Below are 12663 nucleotides of genomic sequence, written 5' to 3'. Positions count from 1 at the left end.
CGCCACGCCCCAGGAGGATGAGCTCTGTCTGCCCAGCGAGGGGAGGAGAGCGGGAACAGAAGGTCTGGAGTTTCCGAGCCAGGTTGGGCATTCCAGACTTCGCCCACATGTCACAGACGCCCACTGTGTGCCGGGCCCTGTGCTCAGGGCTCAGCTACGCAGCAGCCTGAGAGGCAGGGATCCAAGAGGGAAAGCCGCACCAGCCCACAGCTGGGAGGGCTGGAGGAGCAGGATGTGAACCAGGCCAACCGGCCTGTCAGCTCCAAGGAGTGCGGCTGGCAGACGGTGACCAGCAGGAGCACCTCCGGGGACTGTGGTCATGCTGCAGCCTGGGCAGCCTTGGCCTGGAGCTGGGCAAGCAGGGCACCAGGGCAGGGCGTTTCTGCCCCACGCTGGGCTCTCGGGGGCCACGTGGGTCCCTGTCAGATTGGCCCAGGCTTGCAAGGACCCGCATCGCAGTCTGAGGCTGTCCCCCCTCAACCTTTCACGGGCCTCGACTTCAGTGAACTCTTGACTCCAGCTAAGCCTCTGGTTCCCAGGGGAGCCCACGGACCCTGCCTTTCTCACCTCCCCGACCTGGTCCTCCCCGCAGTCCAGACCCCATTCTGGCTCTTCCTTCCGCTGCAGGACTTTGCGGGGAGTTGGGGGGGATGTCCAGCCTGGGGCAGCATGCTCTTGGATGGACGGACAAGGTCCCTGTGATCTCAGCCCATTGATTCTGCTTCCCTGGTTAGACTCTGGGGCCAGGAGCTGAGTCCAATCCCGGCTCCATCAGTGACCAGCTGTGGGACTGGGACAAGTCCCTGAGCCCCACCCTGTGCCTCGTTGTCATAACTGTAAAATGGGACAAGGCAGCTGCCTCCTAGGGAAGCGGGAGGACAGAAGGAGTTAACACATGGGCTTGGCAGACGTTTATTTAGGGAGAGCCAAGGGGACTGTCGGCAGCCAGGTGTCATCAGAAGGACCTGCACTGCTCGGACCCTCAGAGCCTCTGTACTGACCTCGTAGACATGTCATGGGCATGTACCCAGATGACCCCTGGGAAGCCCCAGCAGCACAGCAGGGGTGAGAACAGACGCTGGGACACCTGAGGGGCCCACAGGGGCGGCTCTAGGCCCTCCTGACTGCTTGGCTGCCTCCTCTGGACCTGCTGAGGGCCCTGAGGTGAGCCCACGGGTCCAAATTCTGAGTAGCACAGGGCACAGAAGGACTATCCCCTCCCTTGTTCCAGCCCTCATACTTCTATTAATGCGACCAGTGATAGAACTAGCTTTGGGGGTATCCACACCAGCAAACTGTCAGATCAGCAAGTGTGAAAGTGTTCGTTGCTCAATCCTGTCAGACTCTTTGTGACCCCATGGACTGTGGCCCACCAGGCTCCTCCATCCATGGGATTTTCCAGGCAAGAATACTGGAGTGGGTTGCCATTTAAACATCCAAGTTATTTATCTGCCCTACCTCCGCACCCTCAGCTGCTGCACTGGACACTTTGAACGTCCCTGTGGCACAAGACATTTGTTCTACTAAATGCTAGCCTGCCCCTTAGCCCTCAGGGTTGAGCCCTGAGGTCTGCAGGGGACTCACCTGCCTCTGAGGGCTTGAGAGGCCGCCGGCTCTGGGGCGCAGGCAGGATCTCCAGCCGCACTTTCTCCGACACACTGGCCAGGAGCTTGGTGGCTTCAAGCAGCGAGCAGTGTTCAGTGCTGGTACCGTCGATGGACAGGATGTGGTCTCCAGCATGCAGGGCCCCGCTCCTGGCCAGGTCGGGGAGCAAAGGGGAAAGGGTACAGCCAGACAGCTCCAGACGACTCTCCCCCTGCACCCCCTCAACACACACCACAGCAGCTCCCAGCAGGTGCCCCACCTGTCCACCACGCTGGCCGGCTTGATGCGGTCAATTGTGATGACCGGCTTGTTCCGGTGGGAGCCGGTGGTGAGCGAGATCCCCAAGGCTGACCCTGGCGTCTTGGTGATTTCCACTATCAAGGGCCCCGAAGCATTGGTCACTGTGTCTGGTACGCAGAAAGAAAGAGGAGTTTGAGATGCAAATAAATGTTGAGCACCTTCCTCTGTCTCAGCTTAATCCTCACTGCCAGGGAGGGATCACTGCATCCACTTCACAGACAAGAAAACTGAGGCACCTGGAGGCAAAGGCCTCGTCCAAGTTCACATGGCCACTCAGTGGCAGAGGAGGGGCAAGAATTCAGGTTTCAGAGAGGCTTTGAGCCCAAGGCTTTGCTGAACAGTACTAATTTGCTCACATATATTGAGAGCCTGGGCTTCCCAGATGGTGCTAGTGGTAAAGAATCCACCTGCCAACGCAGGAGACAGAAAGAGACGCAGGTTTGATCCCTGGGTCAGGAAGATCCCCTGGAGGAGGGAGTGACAACCCACTCCAGTATTCTTGCCTGGAGAATCCCATGGACGGAGGAACCTGGCGGACTACAGTCCATGGGGTCACAAAGAGTCAGACATGATGGCAGTGACTTAGCACTCAAGCGTCAAGAGCCTACTGTATACACTGAACCGTGGGGTTTCACCGTGAGCCTTCCCCGTCTCAGAAAACAGCACCCCTTGCACCTACCCACCCAGTGGCTGGAAAACAAAACCCGGCTCTTTCCACTCTCTTTCCTGCCCACGTGTCGAAACCTCAGCAAAGCAGGCCAGCGGAGCTTCATCATTTTTCCCAGATCTAACTCCTGTCTACACACCCGCTCAGCCCCTGGTCCAGCCACCATCACTGTTCACCCACCCGCACGGCCGCAGGTTACAGGGCATCCCCCAGCCTTCCCCATCTCTCTCCCTGATTTTTTTTTTTGCACACTTATCATCCTCTGACACACTCTGTATGTGACTTATCCCGTCCATGGTCCACTTCTCCCCACCAGAATGTCAGCCCCATGGGAATGGAGACCTCATCTATGTTATTCTCAGATGGATCCCCAGCGCCTGGCAGATCGTGTACCCCCCAGAGGGGCCCAGAGAGACTGCAACTGGGCCAGGGTCACACAGCCCTTGCAGAGATGGGGATGTGTGCCCACTACTCCTTGCCCTCCACCCCGGGGACCTCTTCTCACTGCAACCTGAGCCCTCAGGCCCCGACTCACCTGGGATGGCCACGTCGTACTCCACCTGGAAGAGTGCCTCGTGGCTGCACTGCCGCAGCGTGGCCAGGGCGGTGGCGTGGCTGGCCCCCTGCAGCGGGATCCCGTCAACGCTGAGCAGTCTGTCCCCCACCTTCAAGGAGCCCTCCCTGCGGGGAAGGGCCGGGTCACGCCGCCTCGTCCAGCGAGTGAGAGAACAGAGGGAGGGCAGGGAGTGGAGGAGGGAGACGGGGCAGAAAGGATGAGGGACAGCACGCGTGAGCGAGCAAGCCAGGGAGGCCATGTGGAAGAAGCCGAAGAACTGATGGAAGTCGGGTCAGCAACGACACCCCCCGCCCCGATTCAGTTCAGGTCAGTTCAGTCACTCAGTCGTGTCCGACTCTTCGCAACCCCATGGACTGCAGCACGCCAGGCCTCCCTGTCCATCACCAACTCCCAGAGTTTACCCAAACTCACGTCCATCAAGTCAGTGATGCCGTCCAACCATCTCATCCTCTGTCGTCCCCTTCTCCTCCCGCCTTCATTCTTTCCCAGCACCAATTAGTGCTTAATAAATTCACAGTCCCAGGTCAGCCCTCCAGCGGCTGAGCTGGAGATGCCCTTTGAGGTCACCTCCAGGGCCGCACCAGGGTCGCAGCCCTGCCAGGGCTGCCCAGCACCAGGGGTGGGCCGTCTGGAGGCTTGGAGCTGCCTGCACACAGGGCCCCCACCCAGGGCCCCCTCCCTGGGTCTCAGCAGTGACTCTGGCCTGGTGACAAACATGCTTGGGAAGGAATTCCGCTGGGTCCCAGGGGAATGGCCTGCGGGGGTTTGCCTCGGCCTGGGTCATATCCCAGCTCTGGAATGCCTGCCCCAACAGGTGGCCAAGGCTATTCTGGGTGGTTCTATGAATAGCTCGTCACAGGCCCCAAGGATGGGTTTAGATTTCTGACGAGGCCATTCCAGGCTTTTCTTAAAATGGCCAGGGGTCGCCCTTCGGGAGGTCGGGGGCCCAGGAGCTGGGAGCTGGGTGTGCTCCTCCCTCACCTCCGCTCCTCCTGGAGCTGCTGAGCAGGACCCAGGCAGGGCCAGCCGGCAGTGCAGCCAGGACTGGGGAGGCTGTGTCACGAAGGGCCACAGTGACACCCGTCACCAAGCCCCACATCCCTCAAATCAGCTCTGCAGGGCTCCACTATTGGGCCCATTCCACAGATGGGAAAATGAAGGCCAGAGAAGAGGCAACAGCACCACACCAAAGCTCTCCACCCTGCAGACAGCAGGTTCTTCGGGAAGAAAGAGCTCAGGGCCCCCCTCATTTGGGATTTAGGGCTGGCTCCACCAACAAGCCGCTGAGTGATGCTAGGCAGGGTGCCCCCGGTCTGGACCTCAGTTTGCTCCTAGCAGACTCTGCCCGATGTCCCCTCTGCCTTCGTCCGGGAAGCTGGGCGAGGGCAGTGCAGGCCGAGGCTGTAAGCTCCCCCCAGCTCAGACTCACCTGTCAGCAGGGCCGCCGGGCCGCACGTAGGTCAGGACAAGCGGGCGGGACTTGTGCCCATCTTCATGGGCACCTCCTGGACAGAATTTGACAAGAGATGGCAGTCATCCCGGAGGCCCCAACCCAGACCTTAAGCAGGCTTCTTTCATTCTCTCTGCTCGAGGACTCTACACCTGCTATTCCCTGCCCCTCCTATGAGACATGAGCTCTAAATCCCATCCAGAGGTGGGATGGAAAGTAGGGAACAGAACCAAAGTCCTCCCTCGATTAAACAGCTTGCTTTCTCTCCTGCAATCTCATCTGATTTCCCTTTTTTCCCTGGTTGCTAGGCAACTCCGAACTTCACTTTCTGTTACAACTTTTCCCTTTCACTTCCTCAATCATGCACATTTTATTGGTTGGCCAAGTTTTCCATCTAATATTTGATTTAATGATCCTAGGTTCTTAAAGGTCAGAAGGAAGATTATATAAATATAAATACAAATAAATATATAAATATAAACATATTATTTTATACATAATTATATAAATATATGCTATATTGAAAATATACATATTAAAAATAATATAGATATATATTTTAAAGATATAGTAATCACATATTTATAAATATATTTAAATATAAATACAAACTTAATTTATAGTCATATATAATTATAAAATATAAATATATTCATAAACATAAATATATGTTTATTTAAATATTAATGCAAAATTATTTAAACAAATATGTTTACATAAATATATACTTATTTATTTAAATTTAAAATTGTATTTGTTTAAATTTAAATATATACTTATTTATCTAAATTTAAATATAAATACTTTATAATTCATCAGAGCAAAGCAAAACACATAGAATTGGCATTAGCCTTCCCGTCCCTTGACCCCAAAGGTGACTCTTACACTGACCTCTGAGGACAAAGCCAAAGCTATTGCCCTCCTTGTAGAGGGAGACATCCACTGTCTTTGAAACAATCCCTGGGTTGTTCTCGGGGGCTGGGGAGAAGTGGAGACCCTCCTGAGTCCTTCCGTCGCATCACCAAACTGGCAGCTGTCCCCAGGGTTCGTTCCAGGACAGGCGGGTCACCAGTCACAGACACTACAGGAAAGGCCAACTCCCCCCACCCCATTTGACAGGCAGGACAAGTGAGGCTTAGAGGCCCCCTCCCCGCTGAAGCCCACTCAGTCCTCCACTTAGAGAGGGGAGAGGGCTGGCCCGGGCTCTCACAGAGACAACAACGGCAGAACTCAAGCTTGAGTCCAGGGCTGGTGGTCTTAGGCCCGAGCTCAACTCCAGACAGTTACTCAGATTTCAAGACTTCAGACCAACTTTGGAAATTCAGAGCTGAGCTAAAACACCCCAGGCCACTGTACTTGGTGCCGCACGGGAAGGGCAGGGACCGATGTACTCAGCGACATTCCTAAAACCTCCCCCACCACAGGAGAAGCATCTGGAAACCAAGTACGCATGATGGTAAGGGTGTTACAGACAGGCCCTCCACCTCCTGGTGACAGCGCACTGCATTTGCAGCAAAGCCCCGGGTGCGGCCTGGCGCTCTGTGGCCAGTCCCCTGGTCCTGCCCACCCAGGTGCTGGCGGGCAGGCAGCCGCGTCCCCCCGCAACCAAGGCAGTGGAGGGGGTTCGTGGCCCGAGGGCACCCACCGGGCGGGGGCAGCTCAAACTCCACCTCCAGCACCACGCGCTCGCCCACGTTCTTCAGTAGGGTGATGATCTCATCGTGGCGGAGCCGGGTCAAGTGGATCCCGTTCACTGACCGGATGTAGTCGCCCACGTTCAGCAGGTCACTCCTGGGAGAGAGGAGGCCAGCGCACGCGCCGGCTGACACACGCTGGCGTTCACATCCTCCCCACCCACTGAATCCCAGGGTCTCTGCGGCCCCATCTTACAGGTGCAGAAACTGAGGCTCGGAGAGGGCAGGCCTGGTCTGAGGCCACTCGGCGGGTGAGGAGGAGAGTGCGGACCCTATCCTAGATCTGGGGGACACCCAGGCCTGGCCTTCTCCCCACCCCACCGATGCTGGCCTGCCTGCTTTCCCTCCTGCAGGGGCGTCACCCTCACAGTTAGAGCTCTACAGAGAGGCCACAGTGTCAGTGCTTGCTATTCTTAATGCTCTTCCTGGGCCCAGAGGGGCAGTAATACAGAGGCGAACTCCTAGGTTTCATGGACCTGAATCTGCCTGCAATGCAGGAGACCCCGGTTCGATTCCTAGGTTGGGAAGATCTGCTGGAAAAGGAGTAGGCTACCCACTCCAGTATTCTTGCTTCCCTTGTGACTCAGCAGGTAAAGAATCCTCCTGCAATGCGGGAGACCTGGGTTCGATCCCTGGGTTGGGAAGATCCCCTGGAGAAGGGCAAGGCTACCCACTCCAGTATTCTGGCCTGGAGATCTCCACGGACTGTATAGTCCATGGAGTCGCAAAGAGTCGGACACGACTGAGCGACTTCCACTTGCATGGTCCAGGGAGTCCCCGAGGTGAAGTAAATAGTAGGAAAATGCAGGCAGTGTGTGCGGAAGTGCCAGCCAAGCAGAGTGGTGCTTCAGCCTGGGGCCTTGGGGGGGCTTCCCAGAGGCAGTGAGGGGGGAGGAATAGGAATTTGCCAGGAGGGTGTCTGGGCTTCCCTGGTGGCTCAGCAGTAAAGAATCTGCCTGCCTGTGTAAGAGACCCAGGTTCAGTCCCTGGGTCAGGTGGAGCCCCTGGAGGAGGGCATAGCAACCCACTCCAGTATCCTTGCCTGGAGAATCCCATGAACAGGGAAGCCTGGTGGGCTGCAGTCCATGGAGTTGCACAGAGTCGGAAACACAACGAGGGGAGGAGGGTGTCTAGGGAAGGGGCCTTCTGGGCAGAGGGTTCTGTGTGTGAAAAGGCCTGGAGGGCCCCGTGAGTGTGGGGTGCTGGGGTCGGGTTGGCTCCGGAGTGAAAGGAATGAAGTGGCCTCCAGCCCTTCCTCCACAGACACCCAGCTCTTACTGCTCTGCAGAGGCCCCGGGACGCCCTCCCCTCCGCCCGGCCCCCTTCCTGCCCGCCCCCTACCCACCGAGCCCAGGCTTCTCACCTGGCCGCAAGTCCCCCAGGCCTCAGGTTGGAGACCCTGGGCTTCCCATCCTTGTCGGTGCCCCCTGAGATGGTCAGGCCCAGCGTGCTGCCCTCCTTCTTGGTCAACTCCACCGTGGTGACCCCTCGGAACTCCTCTGCCAACAGAGAGGGGGTGAGCGGGCAGCATGGGGCAAACTCCGAGCCCCCGGCTCCAGGACAAACAAAACGGATGCTTGGTAAGCAGCGCACATGGCTGCATGATGCTGGGTGAAATCATCTCCTTTTTACGGATCAGAGAGGCTAAGGGACTAGTCTAAAGTCACAGAGCCAACCCCTTGGAAAAGACCCCAATGCTGGGAAAGACTGAGGGCGGGAGGAGAAGGGGACGACAGAGGATGAGATGGTTGGATGGCATCACCGACTGAATGGACATAAGTCTGAGCAAGCTCCTAGAGGTGGTGAAGGACAGGGGAACCTGGCGTGGTACAGTCCAGGGGACAGCAAAGAGTCGGACACGACGGAGCGACTGAACGACAGCAAGGCCACGGGGTGAGTCAGCGGCAGAGCTGAGGCGGTCTGGCCCCGCCCGGAGCTGTCTGCTCCTCCAGGGAGGAAGGGGAAGGCGGGAGGCTGCTTACCTGGGATGCTCTGCCGGCGGCACGCCAGGGCCCCAGAGGCCGCTGCGGCGTCCTGGCCCCCTTTGGTGTAAGGCCCATTGTCTGCAGGCGGCAAACAGAGGGAAGGCCCTGAGCTGCGCTGTCATTCCCATCGGGCAGGCCCCTCCCGCCTTGGCAAGCTTCCGCCGGTTGGAAGCAGCCCTGAGGGGTTCCTTCCTGCCCCCAGCCCCACCCGGGATGCTCTGGGGGAGCCTCATGGCTTCTCCCCGCAAGGGCGACGCTGCCTCTTCTCTCAAGTGACATGCTTTGGGGCGCCCACCAGAGTCTGGGCGGTTCTCTGCCATGCAGCGATTCGCCATCTCTACAGCCATCATTCCACTTGCAGAGAAGGAAGCTGAGGCTCAGAGAGGGACAACTCGTGCCCACGGTCACACAGCCCTCGGCCAAGGCAGCTTCTGCCAAAGCCAGACGCCTGGCTCCGTGGTCCAGCCCACCCCGTGCTCCAGGTTCCCTGGACCAGGCTTTTTACTCCGTCTCCAAGTCCCTTCTCAGTCCTGCACAGAGCTGGGTCAGGTCAGCTGGGAAGCCGTCAAGCAGGGTGGCTCTCCCATGCTGCCCCTGGGGCCACCCCCTACCCCCAACCTCCAGGCACCTGTACAACCCCCCAGGCTTTTGCTAAAGAACCCGCCTGCCAGTGCAGGAGACACAAGAGATGCACATTCGATCCCTGGGTCAGGAAGATCCCCTGGAGTAGGAAGTGGCAGCCCACTCCAGTATTCTTGCCTGGAGAATCCCCGTGGACAGAGGAGCCTGGCGGGCTACAGTCCACGGGGTTGCAAAGAGCTGGATACGACTGACACACAGGCTTCACCCAAGTCTGCACACGCCCCACCTGCCCCTCGGGAGCCCCCTCTGCGCCATCCCCCTTCACCACTCACCAGCAGTGGGAAGGCCACTCCCTCCCCGGCCCCCTGACCTCCGCAAGGCCTCACTCACAGGACCGTCCCCCTTCCCACACTGCATAAGAGGGGATGAGAGAGGGCTGGGGCAACGGCAGAAGCGTCCCATCCCATCCCAGCCACGTCTTTTTGACGAGGGAGAGGCCCAGGTTAGCGTTCAGCCAGAGATGGGGTCAACCGGGGTCAAGATCAGGACACAGCCTGGCCAGGGCTCCGGGCTCAGTCAGAGGCAACGGGGTTCAATCAATGGCAGGTCTCTCAACCTCAACACTACTGACACTTTTTTTGCCGGATGCTGTACCATGTTTGGGCTTCCCTGGTGGTTCAGATGATAAAGAATCCGCCTGCCAATGCGGGAGACCTGGGTTCAATCCCTGGGTCGGGAAGATCCCCTGGAGGAGGGAATGGCAACCCACTCCAGTATTGCTGCCTGGAGAATCCCATGGAGAGAGGAGCCGGGCGGGCTGCATGCCTGCCTCTAACCACTAGAGGGCAGCAGCATTCCACGCCATCATCACAGCCAAAAATGACTAGACACCCGCCTTGTCCTCAAGGCGAGCAACACTGCCTCCCCACCCCCACTCAGCCCCTCATTGAGAATCAGGGCTTTAGATCAGGGGTGGAGCTCAGGCTGGGTCCGGGTCACGTTCAGTCTGGGGTCAGGGCTCAACCCAGGACTAAGGAAGCCTGAGAACCTTCACCACCTGCAGCTCTAACCATTGAGAAGCGGTTTCTCCAGACTGGGGACAGGCTTCCTTCCTTGGCTTTGCCAGAAGGTGGGAAGTAACAAATCAGACTGCAGTTAAGCCCAGAGTCGTTTCCAGGGCCCCTGGAGTCAGCCCCCAGCAGCTTTGCTCACCACCCGTGACCCCAGGCCACATATTCACATTTGCAGCCACAGATTCAGGCAACACCCCATTGAGTATAATGCCTCGTATTACGGTTCCCTCATTCACACTTCATTTAGATTCAACAAGATGTTTCTGAGCTAATCAAATTAAAAAGACTGGGTTCTATCAACTGCATGACAGTGAACATCTCTGATATTTCAATGTGGGCAATTCTGGAATTAAATGTCTTGTTCCATGCAAATTAGATTCCGCCACTGGAAAATCCATCTCTCCTGGGCTGCCCCGGGAAGACCTGAGGTAAGCTTGCTTCCCAGCGGGTGCTCATGGTAAAGAACTCGCCTGCCTAATGCAGGAGACTTCAGAGATGCGGGTTTGACTCCTGGGAGGAGGGCATGGCAACCCACGCCAGTCTTCTTGCCGGGAGAATCCCATGGACAGAGGAGCCTGACGGGCTGCAGTCCATGGGGTCGCAAAGAGTCAGACACGACTGAACGACAAACACTTTCACTTCGCTTCAAGTGTGCTGGCTCCAAGTTTGGGAGCCTGGAGACAGGGGAAGGGGGAGATCTCCTAAGGGCAAGAAAGCAGAGTCAAGTTTGCCAAATTCAGAGCCGTAGAATCTCAAAGAATGGAGAGGAACGGCAGCGGGTTCCAGCTGATTCTGGGGCAGAGGACCCGTTTCCTGGGGTGTCTCTGTGGCTTGTCAACACGACCTCTCTGTGCTTCCCTCATCCCAATATTCAAATTCTGCTCCAGTGAACGACATGGCACCAACTGGGCTGTGCCCGCACGCTTGGCACGGCTGAGGCCGGGCGGGTGTGGGGACGGGGGCCGTCTGCTGGCTTTGGGTTAACTGTCAGGCATCTGACCACACGATGCAGCCTGAGGCTCATACAACTATGTGCGGAAAAAGAGTCAGCAGGCGCTGGGCGAGGACACGAGAGAGTCTTCCTCAGGGAGAGCACATGCATTTTAGGGTGTGGCCTTGATGAGTTCTCCGGGAAGCTGAGGCCACTCAGGACAGCTGACTGCCAGATAAGGGGCTTCTGGATCCCTCGGACCCCTGCCACTTTCACAGAGGCACCCACAAGGGATGCTACGACGTTCACTGAGGCTTGCTCAGAGGGGACCGTCCCCACTTTCACAAACACCCTCGGGTCAGGGGGAAACAGGCGTCATTTACAGCAAAAACCAACACAGGGCCAGAATTACTAGTTAACCGTGTGACCCAAGTCTCCATTTCTCTGTGAAATGGGGGTGTCTCCCCCCAGCGCAGGCAGGAGAATTTGAGGGAATTATTTTATTTATGGAAAACCCTCAGAGGGCTCAGACCCCAGTCCTGCTCCCTCAGAGAACACGCCTGCTCTCTTTGGCTTGCTCTCTTTTTTGTTCCAGGACCTGGTAATTATATGCTTAGAGATGAAGGCTTTTCAAAAACATCTTTCCCACCAATTTTCAGCTGGAAACGTGCATAAAAAACAGAGATATTTTTATCTGGGTGTTTTTTTTTTTCCCTGTCTCCTCCTTCCAGCAATGGGCAATTATGAGCTTTTGCCTTCAGTCAATCTGTCCTGTAAGAACTCGCTTCAGAGAGAAATTCATTTCCGCAGTGATGCCAAGCCATCCAGCAAACGGGCTAGGCAAGTCGGGGGCGCGGCGGCGGGGTGGGGCAGGAGGGAGAGATGCCTGGCAGAACATAGACTTTACACGTGGTCCCCAGGCCCCAGGCTCAGTCCGGGTGGGTGGGCTTCTTTTCTATTTCATTTCTCTTGAAAGCAGTGCTAATTTGCCTTCATTATCTCTGTTTCTCTGGGGCCCCAGGGAGCTATTGAGCTTTGACAAAGGGGAAAGGAAGTCAGCCCCCCGCCAGGCTGCCTTTGCCAGGGTCCTGCCTAAGCGGGAGAGGGGCTGGGGCCGTGAGACTGGGCAGGGGGGCTGTGCATGGGGCGTGGCTGACCTCTGGCTCTGCAGGCCTCGAGGAGGGAGCACTCAGCATCTGAGAGGGGCCACTGGGAAATCGAGGCCCCGGTGGGAGGTTCAGCTTGCGTCTGACAGAAAATGACCGCTTGACTGCAAGCCACCAGCAGGACCAGCCCCGCCGAGTGCCGATGGAGAGAAGGGGGGCTCCCAGTCGCCTCTGGGTCCAACCACAACAGCGCACAGAGTGACCCACAGCTTGCTCCCTGCCAAGTGATCTGCCGAACCTGGCTGGCTTGGCCCCACCTCGGAAGGCATTGCCGGCTCGATGCGAAGGATGGACTCTGGAGTCTCAGCCTGCTGCCGACTGGCTAAGGGGTCTGGAACGTGTCGCTTCGCCTCTCCAAGTCTTGGCACAGCGCTAGTGCCCACCTCGCGGGCTGGTGGGAGAAATCAGTGAGGCTATGCGGTGCCCGGAGCCAGGACGCATGTTAAGCTCTCTCCCTGGCCCTTCCACTCACATCATTAGAAAGATTTTCCTATTAATAACGGTAACTGTTCCTACTGATTACATGCCAGGCTGCACAAGTTTTGTCGCATGTATCCTCATCACCTGCTGAGGTGGGACAATCGCCATTCCCATTTTACAGATGGGTGGGGAGTGGTGGGCTAAGGCACAACA

General features: G+C 57.2%; 1 protein-coding gene across 5 annotated transcripts in view; it reads right to left on the bottom strand.

Annotated features, from left to right (window-relative positions):
• GRIP2 (glutamate receptor interacting protein 2) overlaps nt 1–12663 on the bottom strand; it is a 60347-nt gene that overhangs the window by 27418 nt on the left and 20266 nt on the right. For all 5 annotated transcript variants that reach the window (XR_011251024.1, XM_069562565.1, XM_069562567.1 and 2 more), the window contains exons 2-9: nt 8276–8356; nt 7657–7792; nt 6245–6390; nt 5491–5577; nt 4579–4654; nt 3108–3253; nt 1865–2012; nt 1585–1754 (exon numbers count right to left, since the gene is read on the bottom strand). Coding sequence is in view for 4 of the 5 variants with exons in the window: in XM_069562565.1 (XP_069418666.1) it covers nt 1585–1754; nt 1865–2012; nt 3108–3253; nt 4579–4654; nt 5491–5577; nt 6245–6390; nt 7657–7792; nt 8276–8356 (990 nt within the window). In the remaining variant the exon portion in view is untranslated. The remainder of the gene's footprint in view (nt 1–1584; nt 1755–1864; nt 2013–3107; nt 3254–4578; nt 4655–5490; nt 5578–6244; nt 6391–7656; nt 7793–8275; nt 8357–12663) is intronic.

Source organism: Ovis canadensis, chromosome 19 (genome assembly GCF_042477335.2).
Source record: "Ovis canadensis isolate MfBH-ARS-UI-01 breed Bighorn chromosome 19, ARS-UI_OviCan_v2, whole genome shotgun sequence".
NCBI lineage: Eukaryota > Metazoa > Chordata > Mammalia > Artiodactyla > Bovidae > Ovis > Ovis canadensis.
The sequence above is the reverse complement of the archived record's forward strand: the minus strand, read 5'-3'. Positions and strand labels throughout refer to the sequence as shown.